The sequence below is a fragment of the Sus scrofa genome, chromosome 13 (assembly GCF_054392235.1).
Source record: "Sus scrofa isolate SSC_HxYL_T2T_F1_AM1 chromosome 13, Sscrofa_HxYL_maternal_Yorkshire_Landrace_v2.0, whole genome shotgun sequence".
Lineage (NCBI taxonomy): Eukaryota > Metazoa > Chordata > Mammalia > Artiodactyla > Suidae > Sus > Sus scrofa.
In genome coordinates, this window is record NC_139395.1 from 173,062,114 (window position 1) to 173,086,068 (window position 23,955).

The 23,955-nt window shown below is 37.4% G+C and overlaps 1 protein-coding gene across 5 annotated transcripts in view; it reads right to left on the minus strand.

Annotated features, from left to right (window-relative positions):
* Positions 1-2,303: 2,303 nt before the first annotated feature.
* The window catches only part of ADGRG7 (adhesion G protein-coupled receptor G7), a 69,976-nt gene continuing 48,324 nt past the window's right edge, over positions 2,304-23,955 (minus strand). For all 5 annotated transcript variants that reach the window (XM_021070565.2, XM_084991584.1, XM_084991583.1 and 2 more), the window contains 3 exons: positions 17,726-17,881; positions 15,532-15,688; positions 2,304-3,776 (listed from right to left, as the gene is read on the minus strand). In XM_021070565.2, coding sequence (XP_020926224.1) covers positions 3,519-3,776; positions 15,532-15,688; positions 17,726-17,881 — 571 coding nt within the window. In that variant the 3' untranslated portion in view covers positions 2,304-3,518. The remainder of the gene's footprint in view (positions 3,777-15,531; positions 15,689-17,725; positions 17,882-23,955) is intronic.

The following is a 23,955-nucleotide window of genomic DNA, read 5'->3' on the forward strand; positions in this document are numbered from 1 at the left end:
ACTCTGTCTTGGACCTCATCTGAGGAACCAGGTACTAAAGGTCCCAGGGTCACAGTAAGGGGATTCCACAGAGCCAGAGACTCCAGTGTTTGACAGGCTAGTATGATCCAGTCAGCACTTTTGGCCCAGGTTTTCCAAGCATTGGCAAAGAATGCCAAGCTCTTCTGAATAAGGCAATGACAAATTGATAGCAATTGAGCTTGAGAATGACCTCCCTTTGTTGGTTACAGGGGAAAAAAAAAAGAGAGAGAGGCAAGATAAACTTCAAAATTTAAGAAGTAAGTAAGAGAAAAAGCAATCCAGACTCTAACTGGATTAAACAGTGACCCCTGAACTATTAAGACCTGAGAAAGGTTGCTGTGGCTGTGGTGTAGGCCAGCAGCTGCAGCTCCGAATGGACCCCTATCCTGGAAACTTCCATATGCTGCAGGTGCAGCCCTTAAAAAAAAAAAAAAAAAAAAAAAATTAAAATTAAAAAAAATAATGAAAATTTTAAAAAGACCCAGGAAAGGAAACCCAAAGGTCAGGATGGTTGTTCCCTGAAGAAACTACATGTGCTGACACAACCAAAAAGGACATAGGGTACTGTTATCACATGAAATATATCAGAAACAGGGAACAGTGTATTCACAGAATATCATGAAAACCAGTTCTGCAGTACTCTGAGTCATCCTTTCATGAAAATTTCTTTTCCAATAAAATTACCCTTCAGCCCTTATAGTCCCTGTCCTTACTTCTCAAATTCCAAGGCACCAAATAATTTCATGCTTTCCTTACCCACTCCATTCAAACCCTGCTCAAATAAGGACCTAAGAGGCTCGCTCAAAGTAAGACTAAAAAGCCTGCAAGAAGTTGTTTTCCCAGGATGCCCTTGTATTTTGGAGATACAGCGAAAGCACCTCTATGCTTTGCTGCCAGCTTCCTGTCCTTGGTGTAACTGTCAACTCTCCACTCAGGGTATCCTGTCAACCAGGTCATTTCCCCAGCCCTCCACTTCACAGTGAGTATGTGACTCAGTCTGAACCAACAGTCTCTGGATACAATGCCTGTGGGCACAGAAGCCATGAAGGTATGCCAGTTCTTGGTCCTTTCCTCTCCCTGCCCCTGCTGTGCACTGTATCAGAGGGGACTGAACAGCAGTTTCCTGGCTCAAGTGGCTTCTGGCTGGCTGCAGCCAGTGGGACACTGATAGCAACCTGCAGGGCAGGAGGAGGGGGATGCTAATGGCCAGTTTCCAGCCATTAAAACCCAATGTGAGGATGAGGCTAAACATGGAAGGACAAAGCCAAGAAAACAGGGAGAGAAAAAGAGAATCCTGACATGTTCTTTGAACTCACTGAGTTTAAACTCTAAATACAAAGTTAGTGGTCCAAAGCAGGACACTAGAGTTAAAAGGGGCTACTAGTAATACTTAAGTCAGGACAATAGGAACAAATTGGGACTGGCTCAGACAAACCAAAACATACAGTCAACTCACTTAAACTCAACTCAGCCCCTACACTTTACGATGAATTGAACCATTAAACTCTGACTCTTAACCTAATTGGAGTTGCATCTCCCTCACTAAAAACTAAAATTCCTGACCAGTGTATGAGGTGAAGGCTTAAATCAGTAGAATTATTTCCAGGGTTCCCTTGTGGTACAACAGGTTAAGGATCTGGTTGCAGCAGCTCAAGTTGCTGCTGTGGCAGGGGATCAGTCGCTGGCCTGGGAATGCCCTCATGCTCCAGGTGCAGCCAAAAAAAAAATAGAATTATTTCCAAGTGGCAGGATTTCAGCGTAGGCAGGGGAACAGTACTGCCCACCTGACTTAACTCCACAAGATGCATGTGGAGCTTCCACATTTCTGGTACAGCCATTCCAGGAACATGGTATGGAATTATGGTTGATCTACCCCCAAATCATGGAAAAAATGAAAACTAAAACCACCAAGGGAACAATATATTTCACCCTCGGACTTAATGTAGTTCTTTGGTTACTTTTTTTCCCCCACATTTAAAGTGACCTTTACTAGGAGATCCTGTCGTGGCTCAGCGGAAACGAATCTGACTGGTATCCGTGGGGATGCAGGTTTGATCCCTGGCCTCGCTCAGTAGGTCAGGGATCCAGTGTTGCTGTGAGCTGTGGTGTAGGTCACAGACGTGGCTTGGATCCTGAGTTGCTGTGGTGTAGGGCTGGTTGAGTTGTGAGTTGCTCTGATTAGACCCCTTGCCTGGGAACTTCCATATGCTGCAGGCATGGCCCTAAAACGCAAAAAAAAAAAAAAAAAGAAAAAAAAAAGAAAAAAAGAAAATACACACATGCCCTTTACTTAAGGTTTATTTTCATCTGAATGTGAATTTCAGGGCACAAAGTAGGTCAACCACATCTTGTAATTTTCCCAAAATCCAGCACCTATTTAGGGATGGCACTAGAACACCACTGAAAACACTGCCCTCTGAGAACTGCTTTACTTCTACATTCTCTTCCTTTTACTTTATTCCATTATCCTGTAAGGTCTCAGTTAAGCTACAGATAAAATAGGCTCTTGGCTCACCTAGAAATCCAACAGTCATTTACAACCATTTCTATTAGAACAAACAAGCAAACCATGTTCTTTAGAGTGTGGTAAGGGTGTGCCACAGCTCACATGACATTTGAGTCCCTTAGTTCAGTTCAGCAGCTGCCCAATTTACAGCAGAGCACACCAACTAAAAGACTCTATCTCCAAGTCCAGCGAGAGTTCTCCCCCACCCAGAAGAGGTCATTTTTTATTTAGGAAGCCTTTCATGATTCAAGTATTTGAAACTCCAGGAGCAGCTAGATCTTTTAAAAGCTATAAGGGGTGATTGTAACTAAGTTTCCATATTTTGAGTCTCACTGTCATTTCATCAAGGGCAGATATCAAGAACTGGAAGGAAATATCCAGAGGCTTTAGCAACCAGCTATATATTTTTTTAAATGTCTTACTGCCCATTTCTCATGGAGTCAATTCCTCTGGTCATAAAACATATTTTTTAGCAGAAAAAAAAAGCCATTTCCAAAGGTTAAATTGGTACAAAAGTCTTAACTGGAAATAAAAGTATAAGCACATACAAAATTTAAAATATGCACAGATCAGAAGTATGATACATACAAGCCATTCCCTGCAGTGTTTATCAAGAGTCATTTTGTTCTGGAGGGTAAATTCTTCTCTTCATGTCTTTTTTAATAAATTGCAAAATAATGTATTTTAGGTTCAATATTTTTAGCAAAGTTTCTCACACAGACTATGTACGAGGAACAATGATAATTTTGAATATTCTTGAAAGCTGAGTGGAGTCTTCACTTCATTGGTATAAGAATCTATTGACTAAGAGAGAAATTACCAAATCCATTATCCCTGATGATAACAGACAACAGGTTTTACTGGATTCTCAACTTTGAGCAAAATATACTGAGGGAGACCCCCCTGGAAGACTGTGTACTAAAGGAAGGAAACAGGAAAAGTAAAACTCAACATGCGATGGATAGAAAGAGGACCACAAAAGGTAAGAGTTTTACTGTCCATCTGCTTGGTCACTTTCAGGGTCTGTCATTTCCTCAGTAAGTACAGATGGATCCAGCAGCCTAAAGCGTCCGTATAGGGCTGGAAATGACCTGAGCATGTTATACATCCTGACACGCAGCCGCAGTGGGCTCATTGACGGCAGCACCTTCACTTTCCCAGCAGATGATGACAATGATTTCAACACTGTGGAAGCTTTATTCTGAAAGATTTTTGTTCTGACAGTGTAGAGGATAAAAATTTGCAATCCCTGGAGAAAAAAATAAAAGTTTATTATTAGATAAGTATTGAGATACAGAGTCAGGGAAGAGATTTTACTTTAGCCTACCACCTACCCTTCTCAACCTGAGGTGACCCAATCAGGAGCTGCTGTGTCCTTTTTTGGTCTAAGAAGGTTGAGGCAGTGTTCTTCTCATATCTAAGCTCCTATATATAAGGAGGAGAGTTAGGAGACCTGCGTTCAGGGTCCTGTTCACCACATGCTGGCTGTGCAACCAAGAGGCATTTTTTTTTCCTCCTGACACCAACCAATTCTGACCCTAATTAGGTGTTCTACAACTTGATTCAATTCTGATGCTAATTACTAAGAGTTCATGTCAGACTCCACAGGTTTAGGGCTCAGTCCCACAAGACAGCCCCACTGGTGCTACCATGCATGAGTGTTAGGTCCGAGGTTTATCCACACCTCTGTCCAAATTGGCTACTGCCTCCCCACTTCAGGTCTGACGACTCACTATAGAGACTCACAGAACTCACTAGGGAAATGAGTTTAACTTCCCGTCATCTGTTTATTATAAAGGAACAGCCAAACAGAAGAGATTACAGGGCAAGAGTATGGAGCTTCCATGCCCTTTCTGGGTGTTGTGTGTCACCCTCCCAGCACTTCAATCTGTTCACCGATCTGGAAGCTCTCCAAACCCCTTCAGTTAGGGGTTTTTATAAAGGTTTCATAATACAGGCATGACTGATTAAATCATAAGCTGTGGGTGACTGACTCCATCTCCATCCCTTCTCCTGTTCCTAGATGTTGGAGAGTGGGGCTGGAAGTTTCAAGCTTCTAACCAAGCCTTGGTCTTTCTGGTGAACTGCCTCCATCCTGAAGCTATCTGGGGGCGCCAGCCACTGATTATCTTATTAGCATACAAAAAACACTCATTACTCAGCGATTTTAGGAACTGTGTGCCAGAAACCAAGGACAAAGACCAAATACTAATTTTTTAGTATACCACAGTAACTTTGCTCCTTTTCTAATGTCTATGATTATCCTAACAGAGGCAGACTCACTCTGGATTACCTAACATTCTGTAAGTCTACATTTCTTGGAGTTTTAGAAACATAACTAGAAATTTGGTGCATTTAAAGACAAAAAAAAATTGGAGTTCCATTGTGGCTCGGCCATAACGAACCCAACTATTATCCATGAGGATGTGGGTTGATACGCTACCCCACTTAATGGGTTAAGGATCTGGTGTTGCTGCCAGCTGGATGTAGGTCACAGCTGTGGCTCGGATCTGGCGTTCCTGTGGCTGTGGTGTAGGCCAACAGCTAAGGCTCCAATTCGACCACTCACCTGGGAACTTCCATGTGCCGTGGGTATGGCCCTAAAAAGCAGAAAATAAAAATAAAAAAAAAGAAAGTTGAAAAACATTTTAAGCACTGTTATTCATTGTTTTTCTCTACTTTAAATATGAAGGCCATATGTGCATGAGGAGTTAACCCACAAAAGATTAAGCACTATTTTGTATTCATTTTAAAATAAAAACTACCACTTATTAAAGTCCTATTAATATCAGACACTTGCTTTTCATTGAGCTTCATCATTTAATCTTTCTTATTTATTCCTAATAACAACCCTATAAAATAAACCTTACTATCCTCATGTTACAGATAAGAAAACTATAGCTCAGATAAATTAAGCAACTTGCCTAAGATTACCTAACCAGTAATCAGTACAGCCTTGCACTATATATTTGGCTTCAAAACTCCTCTATCCAGTACACTACACTGCCTCTTGCTTGTAAATATAATAGAAAGACAATGTCAAGTGTATTACAGCATGTAAAAGGCCCTTAATAATTCCTCATTAATAAAATTTGTGGGAAAAAAAGATTAAATATTATCTGTAGTTGAGAATATTGTGCTAATGTTCATTTCTTGATTTTGACAACATTATATAATTATTATCATTGGGGAAAACTGGAAAAAGGGTACATGGGAACTCTGTATTATTTTTGCAACTTGGTATATTAAGACTATTTCAAAATAAAAAAGTTATTTAAAAACAATCCATGGATGTCTCCCAGACTGGCACCTATAGAGCCCCAATCCTTAAAAGGATTATTTCTAGAATCATATCCAAAGGATATTGTTATAGGAGACTTCATGCTATGGCAAGATAACTCTGAGAGTTTGACTAATGAAATCAATACATATTGGCAAGAAATATTCCATCTATAGTTCTCTGGCCAAAAGCAGAAAGACTAACTTGATTGGGTGGTATCTGCTCCTCTGAAGAAGGCCTTGATGGCACATGGAAGTATGCAAGGGGACACAGGTTTCAGAAGGACAAAAGTGGCCGCTGGTCATCCTGCTTGTTCAAGGGAGAGAGTTTTGCTTTGGGGACATGAAAAAAATCTTCTTTCTTAGAGAAGTGTTCTCTTGGTGGGGTACACTGTTTCACTTGGCTTTTCCAGAATTTAAATTCTAAGATAAAGATAAGACTGGATAGAATTTCTGATTGAACAATAATTAGGAAAAGACCTAGATCATGGAGAATCCATAAAGACACCATCCTGCACAGCTCTGACTAAATGGACTACCAATATCTCTGTGCTCCCTAAAGCCTCAAAGATGTTATTTGAAAAGACAAAATGTATGGATGAAACTAATTCTCACTAGCACAAAGTAATATCTGTAGCACTTAGTAAGTGTATATTAGAATTATAGATTATTCCAAATCTAGAAGGAGCCTTCCAAGTAAACTAATCTAGTTGTTCCTACACTTTAGTATGCATAACAATCTCCTGGGGCCCTCGATTAAAGTGAAGGTTCCTAGCTCTTAATAGATTCTGATTCCAGGAAATGGCATTTAACACATTATGTAAATTCTGTCGTGGACAATATTTGGATCCACTTTGAAAAACAAGTGTCAATATCAATAGACCCCTTTCATTTTATATTTTACATGCCTCACTCAGAGAGGCTGTGTGTCTTTCCTAAAATCATATGAACCATTAATTGTAAAGCTGGAAGCAGCTTAAATATCCTGACTTCATCGGGTGCTCTTGCCATATATCCGCCTTCAATTTTATAACATGGTATTAACATTTTGTAATAAGCTTCTATTTTGTAATATACTTCTCCTATGCATGAAAGAGGGAATATCCTTGACCAGACCTTTTTTTAGATACTTTTCTAAATTACTGGGCACTCTAGGCAACAAATCCATGGTTCAGCTGGCAATCCCAGACTAAGCTTGCACTATTTAATGCTCTTCTGGGGAGTTTCCTTTGGGCATTACAAACAATAGAGATCTGCCTTATAATACATTCAAATTTGGTGGCAGGCACACATCCATTGTTTAAAGGAATTATTTTCAAAGGCACTGGAGAGGGCTGCCTGGGATGGAGTGAGGTCTTACAAACGTTGAACGTGGTGGTAGCAATTCAGACAGCCAAGCAGTTCCCAACACTGCACTTTATAGACTATCATTTGTGGTCAAGCCAAATTTACCTAATGCCCTTGCCAATGATTTCCATTTGTATCAGACTTCTCTCCTCAATATTTGACCAGAGCCAGAAATAACACCATGAAACTAACTTCACTTAATGGTTACTATTCTCAGTGACTTAATAAGACAATCATCAAATGCTACAGTTTTTTCACAAAATAGTAGACTAGTCCATCCTGGTATCAGACAAGATGATATCTACTGTGAAAGATACACACAGGCATATTTCTTTCCTTTTTTTTTTTTTTTACTTTTTAGGACCAAATCTGAAGCCTATGGAAGTTTCCAGGCTAGAGGTCTAATCAGAGCTACAGCTGCTGGCCTACACCACAGCTACAGCAACACAGGATGCGAGCTATGTCTGTGACCTATACCACAGCTCATGGCAATGCTGGATCCTTAACCCACTGAATGGGATCAGGGACTGAACCCACATCCTCATGGATAATAGCTTCATTTCCACTGAGCCACAACAGTTAACTCCACAAGAATGTTTCTTGCACTAGAGAACTGGGAATCTAGTTGAGATGAGAGTTGTATGCATAAAAAATTAATTTCCCAGTACCAGAAAAAAAGGAATAAATAAACTTATAAAAATATATAAATTATGTTTTATTTGATAACAAATTATATTTATTTAATTCAGAGTTAAATTAATAAAGTTACAATTGAGGCCATCATTTTAAGAGATTAACGCTTGTAAGTAAATAAATTATATGGATTGTACCAATGCCCATTTCCTGGGTTTTATTATATGTTATATATAAAATGTTATCATTGGAAGAGTTGGCTGAAGGATACAATTGGAACACTCCACTATTTTTATAACTTCTTGTGAGCCCAAAATTATTTCAAGAAAATATTCTAAGGGATGACCTGAGAGTAGGAATAACCAAAAACAAACAAACAAACAAAAAAAACCCAAACACACACACACACACACACACACACGGAAAGAAAGAAAAGAATTCTAACCTTTCTAGACTTTTTCCCACAATACAAAATCTCAGTAAGTCTATAGAATTTCAAAGAAAAAAACACTATTGCCAAGAATTAAACGCCAAGCTAATATGGGGTTTATGTGCCATGGTACCTAAAGAAAAATTATCAGCTAAGAGAGTTCTCACTAATATTTATGAACTATCCACAAATAATTACTCAAAAATATGCTATAATTAATGAGAAATTCCTTAAAGTTAAAAAGTCAAAGTGACAGGACATTCTAATATAGAAGGACTGGCTAAAGACACAGGAACTATTTAAGTATAAGAAAATGCAGTTAGTACATTTATCAAACAAAATCTAAATATTATGAATAACTTTTGAAAGAAAATAATTTAACAACAATAATTGTATGAAAAATTTTAAGTTGTACCGATAAAACTGGGAGACAATAAGCAGTTAAACGATGTTCATATTACTATCTTTTTTTTTTTTTTTTTTTTTTTGCTTTTTAAGGCCCCATCCATGGCACATGGAGGTTCCCAGGCTAGGCGTCAAATCAGAGCTATAGCTGTGGGCCTATACCACAGCCACAGTAACTCAGGATTTTAGCCAAGTTTGCAACCTACACCGCAACTCGTGGCAATACCAGATCCTTAACCCACTGACTGAGGCCAGGGATTAAACCTGCAACCTCATGGTTCCTAGTTGGATTCTTTTCCGCTGCACCGTGACGGGAACTCTCATATTACCAACTTTGAAAGGAAAGAATCAATACACTGTTTTACTTTAGAACTGAAAATCTCCTCTTACAAATTGTATCAATGTTTAATGGACAAAAGTAATAATTAATGGAATGAAAATGTCCTAATAATTAGAGAAGTTCAAATAAAAGAAAATGTAATTAATATGGTAAAATATATAAAACTAAAACATATAATGGATACATGTGAAAAAAGAAAATAAAATGACAACATAATATGCATATCAGTTTCAATATGATAAATTTAATATTAAACATATTAATATTTAGCTACATAGATAAAACTTTTTTTTTTTCTTTTTAGGGCCACACTCAAGGCATATGGAAGTTCCCAGGCTAGAGGTGGAATTGGAGCTACAGCTGCCAGCCTTCGCCACAGCCACAGCAATGCAGGATTTGAGCCACCTCTGAGATCTACACCACAGCTCATAGCAACACCAGATCCTCAACCCACTGAGCAAGGCCCGGGATCAAAACTGCAACCTCATGGTTCCTAGTCAGATTCATTTCTGCCGCTCAGTAATAGGAACTCCAAAGTTTAACTTTTAAATTGAAATGGAAAAACAGTGAGAAAATGTTTTAAAAAACACAAATCTAAATATATGGGGTCTGAAAAGAAGTAAGTCAAAAGCAAAGTGACACAGAAAGGTTATAGGCAAAAGAACTAACATAAATAGATTGGATAAGATCACATTAAAAACAAATCAGAAGTTACTATACTAATATACAGCAAATTAGATTTCAAGATAAAATAGGAATGAAAATGACTTGTTACACTGATGGAAGGTATAATGCCTTAGATATATACAACATCCATAAATTTTTACAAACATGATAATACAGCATTAATTTGTATAAAAACAAACAGTTAAACATTATAAGAAAAACTGGTAGAAAAGTATAAAAGGGAATTTTACATGCCTTTCTCAGTCTTCAATGAACAAGTTAAAGGTAAATAAGATTTTATTAAAAATAATTTAAAAATCATATCATCTTTAAAAATTATGTATGCAACTCTGCTGTACACCTGAAACTAATACAACATTGTAAGTCAACTATACTCCAGTAAAACTAAAAGAACTTAGAAAATACTAGTACTAGGTCTGGTGTTCAAGACAAACATATGTCATGCAAACTATTGCTTTTGGAATGGATTAGCAATGAGATCCTGCTGTATAGCACTGAGAACTATGTCTAGTCACTTATGATGGAGCATGATAATGGGAAAAAAAAAGAACATATACATGTATGTGTAACTGGGTCACCATGCTGTACTGTAGAAAAAAAATTGTATTGGGGAAATAACAATTTAAAAATGTTTTAAAAAAGACAAACTTATGTCATATTCAGGAGGAAAAGTATATTTTTTATTAAACATATTAAAGATATTGCCAGAAAGTAATTTCAATAAATATTAAATTGGAAAATTTGCTAAAGCAATAACGATCTACATGGAATTTTAGGAATTATATCTTTGCTTTCAAGGTTAGAGGTCTGGAGATTAAGGAGTGCCTTTTCTTGCTGCATGCAGGTGATCCAGTGATCCTATTTATTCACACAAATGCTGGTATAGAGTGTGTACTTTGGAAGAACAGTACTTTTCACTGTTGGTGGGAATGTAAATTGGTGCAGCCACTGTGGAAAAAAGTATGGAGGTTCCTCAAAAACTAAAAATAGGACTACCATATGACCCAGTAATTCCAGTCCTAGGTGTATACTTGAAAGAAACAAAAACTAATTCAAAAAGATGCACCAAAATGGTCATAGCATAGCAGTATTATTTAGAGTAGCCAAGATTTGGAAGCAACCTAAGTGGGCCATCAACAGATCAATGGATAAAGAAAGCATGGTATATATACAATGGAATACTATTCAGCCATAAACAATGAAATTTTGCCATTTGCAACAACAAATGGAGGGTATTAATTATGCTTAGTGAAGTAAGTAAGACAAAGAAAGATAAGCACTGTATGATATCACATACATGGAATCTAAAAAATAAAACAAACTAGTGAATGTAACCAAAAAGAAATAGACTTGCAGATCTAGAGAACAAATTAGTGGTTACCAGTGAGGAGAGGGAGATGGGAGAGGCAAGATAGGGGCAGGGACTAGGAGGTACAAACAACTATGTATAAAACAAATAAGCTACAATGATATATTGTACAGCTCAGGGAATATAGCCAATATTTTATGATGACTATAAATGGATAAATGATAACCATTAATAATTGTGAATAACTATATTGTATACTTGAAAGTTATATAATACTATAAATCAACTACACCTCATTTTAAACAAAATACATTTTAAAAAGAAGAGAAAAAAAGGAGTTCCCACTGTGGCTCAGTGGTAATGAACCCAACTAATATCCATGAGGATGTGGGTTCGATCCCTGGCTTCACTCAGTGGGTTAAGGATCTGATGTTTCCATGAGCTGTGGTGTAGGCCACAGATGCAGCTTGGACCTGGTGTTGCTGAGGATGTGGCATAGGCCAGCAGCTATAGTTCTGATTCGACCCCTAGCCTGAGAACTTCCATATGCTGCACCTGTGGCCCTTAAAAAAAACAAAACAAAAAAAAAAAACTGCCTTTTTAAACACTGCATTGTAGGATTTATAACGTATGCATATATAATACAAAAGACAACTAAATGTAAAGGAAGGGAGGATAACAAGTGAACTTACACTGTTACAAGAGTTACATTTTAGTGGAAGTGGTAAAATGTTAACTCTCAGTTGATTATGAAAAGTTAAGGATATATAATATATCCCTAAATCAACAAAAAAAAGTCTAAGAGTCACTGCTTAATAACTGACATAAATATGGAATCCTAGCAAAACTAAATTTATCCAAAAATAGGCAGGAAAAGAGGAACAAAGAAATAAAAAAAATAGAGTGGCAAAAGAAAGCAAATAAAATGTTAATGAATTCACCCACATCAAAAAGACATTAGCTCTAAACAAACTAAGCACTCAAAAGACAGAGATTGTCAGAAGAAAAAAGTAAGACCCACTGAGTCACTGTCTGTAATATACATACTTTAAATATAAGAGGATAGATAGATTGAAAGTGAATGGATGAAAAACATACACCATGTAACCAATATTAATAAGAAGGCTAGATATCAGATAAAGTAGACTTCATGACAAAGGGCATTATCAGTGTTAAGGGGACATTTCCAAATGATAAAGGACCAATTCATCCAAAAGACGTAATTATCATGTGTATAGCAGAACCTCAACATATATGACATAAAAATTGACAGAATTAAGGAGAGAATAAATTAATTCCCAATCACATTTGGGGATTTTAATACTCCTTTTTCAGCAATGGAGAGAAGCAGACAAAAATATTGGTAAGGACAGAAAATCTGTGTAACACGAAGAGTCACTCAATCCTACTGACATACCCAACAACTGTAGAATACCATTCTTTTCCAGATTAAATGTTTTGTTCACCAAAATAGATCAAATGCTTTCTAGCCATAAAATCAATCTCAATAAATTTTAAAAAATTAAAAGAAAAAAAATTCACACACAACTTACCAAGACCGAATCAGGAAGTAATAGAAAATCTAAATGGAGTAATAATGAACACAGAGATGGATCAGTAATTTAAAATCTCACAACAAATAAAAGCCAATGGTCAGATGGCTTCCCAGGTGAGTTATAACAAACATTTAAAGAATTAATACAAAACCTTCTCAAACTCTTCCAAAAAAAGTGAAGATGAAGGAACACTTTCCAACTCTTTACAGGGCCAGGATAACCCTAATACTGAAGCTGGACAAGGATACTATAAGAAGAGAAAATTGCAAGCCATATTCTTTATGAATATAGATGCAGCAAACCTCAACAAAATATTAGCAAACTAAATTCCAAAAAAACATTAAAAGGATCATACAACATGATCAATGGGATTCATCCCTGGGATACAGGACTGGTTCAACATATGCAAATCAATAAATGTGATACACCACATTAACAGAATAAAGGACATAAATCAGGATCGTTTCAATAGATGCAGAAAAAGCATTTAACAAAATTCAACATTCTTTCATGAGGAAACCTCTCAAAGAATTAGGTATAGAAGGATTGTTCCTCAACATAATAAAGGCCACATGTGACAAAGCCCACAGCTAACATCATACTCAACAGTGAAAAGCTAAAAGAATTTCCTCTAAGATCAGGAGCAAGACAAGTATGCCCACTCTTGCCACTTCTATTCAACATAGTACTGAAAGCCCTAGTCAGAGCAGTTGGTAGGAAAAAGAAATAAGGCATCCAAGTCAGAAAGAAGTAAAATTACCTCTGTTAGCAGATGACATGATCTTAAATACAGAAAACCCAAAGACTCCACCAAAATAAAATAAATAAATAAATAAATAAATAAATAAATAAAAAACAAACAAACAAACAAAAAAACCCAGAACTAATAAATTCAATAAAGTTGTAGGCTTAAAAAAAAACAAACCACCATACAGAAATCAGCGGCATTTTGATACACTAAAAACAAACTACCTGAAAAAGTAATTAAGAAATCAATCCCACTTGCCATAGCATCAAAGACAATGAAATACTTAGAAATACATTTAGTCAAGGAAAAACATATACACTGATGACTATGACACTGATGAAAAAGATTGAAGAAGGCAAAGATACACGGAAAGACATCTGTATGCTTGGACTGGAAAAAAATTAATATTGTGAAAATGTCTATATTACCCCAAGTAACATAAAGATACAATGCAATCACTGCCAAAATTCCAATGGTATTTTTCACAGAAATAGAAAAAAACTATCCTAAAATTTGAAATCATTACCTTGAAGGGAAAATAGAACATCCATGTTCACTGCTGAATTATTCACAATAGCCAAGATATGGATACAGTCTAAATTCCCTTTGTTGAATGAATGAGTAAAGGAAATACATGGTAGACAGAGGCAGTGTGTCAATATTATTCAGCCATAAAAATGAAGGAAATCCTTCCGTTTGTAACAACATGGATGAGCCTGGTGAGCCTTATGCTAACTGATATAAGCCAAACAGATAATGACAAATACTATCTGATATCAGCTACCAGTGGAATTTTTTTTTTTTTGGTCTTTTTGTCTTATTAGGGCCACACCCATGGCATATGGAGGTTCCCAGGCTAGGGGTCCAGTTGGAGCTGTAGCTGCCGGCCTGTGCCACAGTCACAGCAATGACAGATCCAAGCCGAGTCTGTGACCTACACCACAGCTCACGGCAACGCCGGATCCTTAACACACTGAGCGAGGCCAGAGATCGAACCTGCAACCTCATGGTTCCTAGTCGGATTCATTTCCGCTGAGCCAGAAAGGGGACTCCATCAGTGGAATTTTTTTTTAAGTGAATTTCATAGAAACAGAAAGTAGAATGGTGGTTGCCAGGGGCTGAGAGGAGAGGTAAATGGGGGAAATGTAGGTCCAAGAATACATATTTTTCAATCATAAGAAAAATAAGGATCTAACATACAGCATGAAGACTATAGTTAATAACATGGCTTGTGTCCTTACAAGTTGCTGAGTAGTTAAGCATTCTTGCCTTACACACACACACACACACACACACACACACACACACAATGTCTTAAAAATGATATAAACACATCTATTTACAAAATAGAAACAGTCACGGACATACAAAACAAACTTATGGTTACCAAAGGGGATAGCAAGGGTAGGGGAGATAAGTTAGAAGTCTGGGATTAACATATAAACCCTATTATTGAAAAAATAGGTACATAACAAGGACCTACTGTATAGTACAGTGAACTATACTCAATATCTTGGGTATACCCAAGATACCTATAATGGAAGAGAATCTGAAAGGGAATATGTGTATACATCGTGTGTGTGTGTGTGTGTGTGTGTGTGTGTGTGTGTGTGTATACATGTATAACTGAATCACTTTGCTATACACTTGAAACTAATACAACATTGTAAATTAACTATTCTTCAATAAAAAAAGAAAAAAGGAAAAAATTAACTATGTGAAGTGATGGATGTGTTATTTTGGTCATTCTATATGTATATGTGTATCAGATCATCGTTGTGCATTTTAAAATATACAATTATATCTGGCAATTATTCCTCAACAGCATTTTTAAAAGATAAATAATAACAAAATCTCAAAAAACAGAAAGGAAAAATTCAGCCAACCCCGCAAGGGTCCAAGCTCCAGGAATCACTGTGACATTGACCGTATCCATCATGGTGAGGAGCTATTGTGAAACTGTTGCGTGGGAAAAAGGGAAAGGGGGTGTTGCTAGCCACTCAACAAAATCTCTTCTGCTCAAAGGAGAGGGACTAACGTCATCCATCCCTATTGCAATCATATTCCGTGAACTCCAGCTCAGCAAAGGACATAGTAGGTACATCATAAAAAGCTATTTTTCCCCTTTCCTCAAAGTGCATTAAAAATAGAATCACCTAGGTAACTAAGTAATGACCTTAAAGGGGTTTTAAAATAAGAAAACTTTTGCCCAGGGTGATACATCTCTGCCACTCTGTGGTCTGCTACTCTCAGACTAATCCACACCATACCTGCGTAGTGTTGAATAGGCAGAATATGTAGCTGAAGATGATCCTGATGTCATCATTATTCATTAGCATTAAATATGCCAGAATCCAGGTAATTCCAAAAACAACTGCAATAGATAATGTGCTAAGAATCTTCTTTAGGGATGAAACCTTTTTTGTGCTAATTAAGAGAAGGCAAGAAAGAAAATATGGTTCACTTAGGTTTTTACTTAATATCATTGTTACACTCCTATTGAAAACACATATTCAGCTGCCCATATATACTGTTCATTAAATAAGATTATGCCTAAAGTGAAAAAAAACCCATGCCAACCTGGATAAAATATATACACAAAAAGAAATATGGTGACCCCACAAAAATCTCAGGGGTCAACAGTTCCTTAAATAAAATTGCGGGCAAATTTCACAAAGAACTCACTTTTTCTTTGGAAAGAAATTTTATTTTAGTGATTGTTACAACTGGATCAGTAATTCCTTTTGGGAGTATCTGGGAGTTTCTCATGCCATTGGTTGAATTATTAAAGTGCAGTGTTATCTTCCTCCCTGTCATGATGAGTCTGTATTCCTGGAATCTAAGCTTGGCCATATGACATAATTTCATCAGTGGGACATTAGCATTTATTCCACAAACAGAAGCCTGAAAGCATCTGCTCATCAGGGCATGCCTTTTCTTATTGCCCTTTAGAACCCTGAGAGTACTATGTTAAGAAGGCTGGACTTGACCTAATGGAGAATGAGAGATCATATGGAGCAAAGATGAGCTTCCCCAACTGAGCACTTTCCACTCAATATCAACCAACCATGAGTTATGGTGGCATGAAAGTGAATTATCTAAGATTATCCACCAGCATTCAAGTCAGCCAAGACCAGAACAATTGACCAACACTCAAACTTATGACAAATAAAAAATACTTGTCATCCTAAGCCATTGAATTTTAGGGTAACTTGTTATACAGCAAAGCTAACTGATACATAGAAGATAATTTACTAAACAATTTCTCCATTGAAACTGAGCCAATTTAAGAACCATGAGCTATCAGTCAAAATTTTGAAATACAAATCTGATTGATGTCTGTGACCAAAATGGTATTGTTTTATGTAAAGGAAATACAAGCCGATTTACAATTAGACTAACAAGACTTAGCCAAGGTTTATGTAAATTGCTAAGAAGGCATAGGTGTGAATGATTATTAGTGATATCTTTTCCCATATTTCCCCTCAATATGGGCTATCATCCTTATAGGAAAGATGATATTTACTCTTAATTGGTAAAAGTACACACCTAAGATTAAATTCCCACTAATGATGGTTGTTTTGACACATCTCTTCATACTAAATGGATCTATTTGGTAACCAACCAAGTTCAGAGATGTGTTTAGAGTAATTCTACTTGGGTTACGCAGAGTTTTGTAGAATTAAGCCTGAATTCACAGCCTCATTAGCACCATGTTCTAACCAACTCATGCCATGGGAGATAGGGATGGGGGAATGTACATGTTTATTAGTTTCTGTTCTTCGTCTCTCTATCCGAAAGCTCTTTCTGTACATGAGGGATGACAGGGAAGATGCTTGCTGGGGTCAGAAAGGTTAAAGAGAGGAAAGAAGCAGTCTATATGGGAACTGATAAACCAGAAGCACGTCTCATTTGCAGCAAATGTGGGCCCAATGTTGTCAGACAATCCAATTTTTTTCAAGAGAAAATATAATTTTTCAGTGAAATCTCCCAATTGTTATATGGTTGCAACTAATTTTTACAAACTGAAAGCCATTATGTGATTCAGGTGACACGTGTAAAATATAACCTACAGATACTAGTCTGTAAAATGAAAGTACAGTTACAAGAATCTCCTCACAACCTTCTCATATTTTTAATTATTCGAATTTGATTTTATGAATATTGGGATTGGGGGAGAAATTGTTTTTATTTAGTGTCTTTAGGTTTAGTTTTTAGTTGAGCTCATACAGCACAAAAGTATCTTATATAATGCAAAAGACCCACCTTGTAGTACTGATGCTGGAAGATGAGAAGATTCACTTCCTGAGACACAGTTTAAGGGAAGATATGTCCTGCAAACCACATATCCTGCCATTGCCCCAGAGTCTGAAAACTCTTCTAGGAGCTGTGGATATTTTACCATGCTGTATCATGCACTAGATGAGTCATGTCTGCCAACTTCTCATTCATTGGGAATCTTACCTTGTCAGATTCTGGTTATTCCTCCACAGCACTTTGACTGCGATGACAATAAATATAACAATGTTGCTGATGAGGATAATGGTCACAGGTACGATGAATGACCACAACAATGGACTTTTTATAAAATCATTGCCTTCCTGAACTGCCAGCCAGCAGCTGGAGAGAGAAAAGTAATGATTTCAGCAGACTAAGAAAGGCATACAAACTCTCTAGGCTATTAACACTACTAACATTCACTCAACTGAAAGACCCGCTAAGAGTCAATATCCCTTTGCCTTCTATATATTTGAGATGACTTTTAAGAATGCAACCTACTGGAAAAATGAAATGCATTGGTTCTTCCATCTTTCTCTGTGAGACAGCATGGGCTATTTGAAAGAAAGTGGGCTTTTGAGTTAGGTGGTCCTAAATTTAAATGTCACTCTCTGTCACTTACTAGACGTCTGATTAGACAAGCTATTGTTTTAATTTATTTTTGAATATGTAGCACAACCAGATGGCTCCAAATTTTAAAGGTGCAAATATTTAAAGATAAGACCTCCTCCTATAACTCTCCCTAGTTACTTAGTTTTTATCTCCAGTGATAATCAATGTTTCTTGTGTATTCTTCCAGATTTAGGCTGTGCATACACCAGCAAATATATATTTTTTCCTAATTTTTAAGAAAATGATAACATATAATATTTTTACATCTTACTTAGCAACATGTCTTGGAAATCACACCATATCAGAACATAAAGACTGTCCTCATAATTTTTACAGCTGTGTATCATTCCATTATTTTGTTATGCCATAAATTAATTAAACTATCTCCTATTAATGGGAATTTTTTTTAAGTTTAAAGTTTAAAAAATATGTGAATAGAGGAGTTTCTGTTGTGCTTCATCAGGTTAAGAACCTAATTAGTATCCATGAAGATACGAGTTCGATCCTTGGCCTCCTTCAGTGGGTTAAGGATCTGACATTGCTGCAAGTTGCACCAGAGGTCATAGACATGGCTTGGATCCCACATTGCTGTGGCTGTGGCTGTGGCTATGGCATAAGCCAGCAGCTGCAGCTCCAATTTGACCCCTAGCCTGGGAACCTTCATAGGTTACAGGCACAGCCTTAAAAAGAAAAATATATATATACATAAATAAAAATACATGAATCATTCTTTAACCTCAGTGTATCTGCTTTTGTCTTTTAGTTATTGTTGACAGTAGTTCCAATGGTATTTTCTTTCTCATCTGTGAGGTATGGTAATCGACTTCTGGCATTGTTGTAAGAATAAATTCATTCACTTAAAAAGTATTTACAGAGTACATGCTATATGCCAAATGCTGTTCTAGATAACAAGATATTAGAAGTGAAAGAAAAACCAAAAAATCTTTCTTTGGTGAGTTTATTCCAGTGCAGAGAAATAGATTAAAAATGAATTAATTAATAAAATACTATATCCGATGGTAATGAGTGCTGTTGAGAAAAATAAAGCAGTTAATGAGGGTAGGTCTAAAGTATATGCGTGTCCATATGCCTGAATGTGTGCATAGGGGAGCAGGGGAGGGAATGTTTCATTTTAAATAGAATGATCAGGAAAATTCTTATGGAAAAAAAAGTGATACTTGAGTAAAGATCATAAGTAGATGAGAGGGTGGGGTATTCTAGGCAGAGGGAACTGCACATGCAAAGGCTCTGAACTGAGAGGTAAAAGCAAAGAGGCCAGTATGGCTAAAACAAAGCATGTAAGTAGATGGGATTAGTGAAAAGATGCAAATTATGTCAGGGCATTATAAGTGACTGCAGGTACTCTCTGTGAGAAGGAGAAACTTAACATGATCTGTCTTTAGTTTTAAGTATTACTCTAGCTGGATGCAGGGATAAGAGAAGAGCATACGCAAAAGTCAGAAGTGCAATGATCTGATGGCTTAGACTCAGGGAGAAGAGATGCTGAGAAATAGTCTGATTCCAGATGTATTTAAAAGTAAAGCAGGAGTTCCCGTCGTGGCTCAGTGGTTAACGAATCAGACAAAAAACCATGAGGTTGTGGGTTCGATCCCTGGCCTCGCTCAGTGGGTTAAGGATCCGGCATTGCTGTAAGCTGTCGTGGAGTTTGCAGATGTGGCTCGGATCCCGTGTTGCTGTGGCCTGGGCATAGGCTGGCAGCTACAGCTCCCATTAGACCCCTAGCCTGGGAACCTCCATGTGTCACGGGAGTGGCCCTAGAAAAGGCAAAACAATGAAAAAAAAAAAAAAAGTAAAGCAAAATAATTTATTGATAGGCTAGATGTGAATTATAGAAGAATTAAGAGTAACACCAAAGTCTTCGGCCTGGGTACCTAGAAGAATGGAATTACCATTAACTGAGTTGGGGAAGATGACAGAAGAGCAAGTTTGGGAGGGAAGATCATGAGATGCCATATCCCCTTATCCCATCCAAGTGAAGGTGTCAGGTAGGCATTAGAGTATTAAGAAAATAATGGGAGTTCCCATCGTGGCTCAGTGGAAACAAATCTGACTAGCATCCATGAGGATGCAGGTTCGATCCCTGGCCTCGCTCAATGGGTTAAGGATCCGGCATTGCTGTGAGCTGTGGTATAAGTCACAGACACGGCTCAGATCCCACCTTGTTGTGGCTGTGGTGTAGGCCAGCAGCCACAGCTCCAGTTCGACTCCCACCCTGGGAACCCTCCATATGACAAAAAAAAAAAAAAAAGAAAGAAAAAAAGGAAGAAAGAAAATAATGTAAGAAGCCCTGGCACATATTTGGCAATGGATTAATGTGTGCTTTCTTTCCCCTGCAGGTAAAACACCATTATTACACATACCAGAGGATTTCTAAATTGTTTTGCATTGGAAGGTTATTATAATTTAAATTATTAGAAACCGTATTTCTACTATGATGACCTAGAAGGAAATTGGGATGATGTTCAGGTCTCTGTAGTGAATTTAAAAATGAAAGGAGTGCCTTCAATTCATTAATAGAAAGGATAGCTCCAAATGGTGAGAGAGAGAGCGCAAAATTTACCTTCAGGATTTCTGGCTTCCCTGTCTTTTCAACTGTAAACAAAAGATAACCCTCCTGCCATCCTTAATCTCACAATCCCCTACAAGGAAGAAACAGAAGTGCACTTGGCTAAGAATTTAATAAAATCCTACTGAGAAGTACTTTCAGATCTCTAGAAACTTTTTGGCGGCTGAGCAAGTGGCCATCAAAATTTTCAGTTAAAAAGATGGACACATTTCTGATCCAGGCAACCTAGAGAAACACAGTTTAAAAGGGAAAAAAAGGAGAGAAAAAAAGGAACAATCTAACTCTATTTTTTGATAAAGGCAGACCTGCAAATGATGAAGCAATTAGACAAATATTAATTTTTATCTGTATGAGTGTTGAGTTGTTTAAACTTCAGACAATACAATTTCTGAGAATTCCTATTTGTACTATAGGCCTGAGTGAGTGTGTATATGCATACAAGTGTCTATAAGATTCCTCAGTTACCTCACACAGAAGGGGAGACCTGGACAGGAAAGAGGCTGGGATGTCCACGGCCATCAGGAGGTATGCACTAAAGGACTCCTCACCTCTCATCTTTGTATCATTTGGAGAGAGAGTCATGCTAGATTTGTTCTCAGGAGACTCTCCCTTTGTTATTCGGAATCCAATAAGCCAGATTTTGAGAAATAGCCTGTTGAGGAGACAGATAGCTTCTACAATGGAGACTAACCTTTGGAGAAGGGGGATTTCTAAAATTGAGATTGGAGAGTCACATGGTCAAGGTCAAATCTGACAAACAGCTATGAACCTGAGGTCGGGAGAACACCACAGGTGAACCCCAGATGTAGTATCTAACTTCTTGATAATTTTATCATGAAACATGGGAAAAGACAGTTTTAGCAGATACAGAACATGCTTCCAAAAAATTCTCCCTTATTTCCTATGATTATCTCAACTCTTCAGGGAAATCTGAAACAGCCTATATGGTGGCACAGAGATTTGGGGAATAAAATATTAAGGAGTGTGACATCCCCTGCAGTTACCCCTTAATTGAGTCTTAGCAGAGATAGCAGTACTTCAAGGGAACTGGGTTAGGGGTTTTAGGTATGACTAGTGGAACTGGGAGCCGTGAGGGGCAAGGAGTATGGTATATTGAGGAGCAATTGCCGAGAGGATAACTAAAAAAAAAAAAAAAAAATCTCTCCCCTTTGTACATATATGCTAAAGACATGTGACTTTTTTTTTCATTATTTTTTTTTTATTACTCAAATGAATTTATCACATCTGTAGGACATGTGACTTTTGATGTGTGTGTTTGGAGTGGAAGGTGGGGGTAAGGATCCAAGACAAAGCTGATATTCATGCCACACATTCTTTCTCGTCTTTCCAACTCTTATTATCAGTCACCTGGTGTCTTCCCTAACATCAAAAACTGTACCCAAGAAAGAATCTGCTCTCAATTATTTACAGCTCAGTGTGAATCAATTTAATATAGAAGGCTTCTTTCTCCTGAAGACTTCTGTAGGAGTAGGTCTAGCCCTGTGGCTGGTATAGGGTAGGAAATTAATCATTATGCAATTTGAAGAGAATTCCCTTTCTCATAAGATACCTGCATCTTACCCTTGATCTCTATTTGTGGAATTAACATTTTAAAACTCATTAAAACATATTTAATCCCAATTAGACAGAGAAAATAGTGCCTGGAGTATTTGGCTCCTTAAACCAAGCCAGGCAGTTAGTCCTCTGGTCAACACTGGTCACGGGCAGCCCTGGGAATAGGTGACACTAGAGCCTTCTTTTGTGAGTACTCGCACAATTTCAAGAGTTTTGTTTTGATTTGAGTTGGTTTGGGACTTAAGGCAGAATCCAGGTATCAGAATGGTTGAATTTATAAAATAAGAAAGTAGGATAAATACAAGAGCAGCTGCCATTTGGTGGCAGGAATACACATAGAGCTCAGCCCAGCTTTCCTCTCAAACTCTCAAATACACATAGAGTTCAGCCCAGCTTTCTTCCCAAACTCCCCACATAAAAAGCAAACACCATACAGAAATCTACTTCCATTATTGACAGTTAATTACTCATGCAGGCATCACAAGGAGAATTAATGTGTGATAAATCCCCATGAAATACTCATGATAATCATATCAACATAGAATTGATTCATAAGCATGGATAGTGCTCTTCAAGTTATAAAATGTTTTTGCACTTGCTTGATCCTTCACAGTAACCCCAGAACAGGTGTTCTATTATTCTTATTCCTGTTTTCTAGGAAAGAAAATTAAGATAAGGAGTACTAAGGATCATATTTCTATTTGCAAATGAATTGATTGACAAGGCATTCATCTCTAAAATGTATAAACAACTCCTACAGCTCAATACTAAAAAAGCAAACCACCCCGTCAAAAAATGGGCAGAAGATATAAACAGACAGTTCTCCAAAGAAGACATACAGATGGCAAAAAAACACATGAACAGATGTTCAACATCACTCATTATTAGAGAAATGCAAATCAAAACCATGATGAGGTACCACCTTACACCAGCCAGAATGGCCGTCATCAAAAAGTCAACAAACAATAAGTGCTGGAGAGGGTGTGGAGAAAAAGGAACCCTAGTACACTGTTGGTGGGAATGTAAATTGGTGCAACCACTGTGGAAAACAGTATGGAGATGCCTCAGAAAACTAAAAATAGAACTACCATTTGATCCAGCAGTCCCACTCCTGGGCATCTACCCAGAGAAAACCATGACTCGAAAAGACACATGTACTCTGATGTTCATGCAGCACTATTTGCAATGGCCAAGACATGGAAACAACCTCAATGTCCATCAACAGAGAAGTGGATCAAGATGTGGTACATATACACAGTGGAATACTACTCAGCCATCAAAAGGAAAGAAATAACAGCATTTGTAGCAACATGGATGGACCTAGAATTTATCATGTTAAGTAAAGTCAGTCAGGCAATAAGACACCAACATCAAATGCTGTCACTTACATGTGGAATCTAAAAAAAGGACAATGAATTTCTTTGCAGAATACATACTGACTCACAGACTGAAAACTTATGGTTTCCAAATGAGACAGGTTGGGGAGTGGGGGGATGCACTGAGGGTTTGGTCTGGACATGCTGTAAAATTTGGTTGTGATGATTGTTATACACCTATAAATGTAATAAAATTCATTAAGCAATGAAAAAAAGGAGTTGCTAAGGATCATACTTCTGGTGTGTCATGATTTTCAGACTTAAAG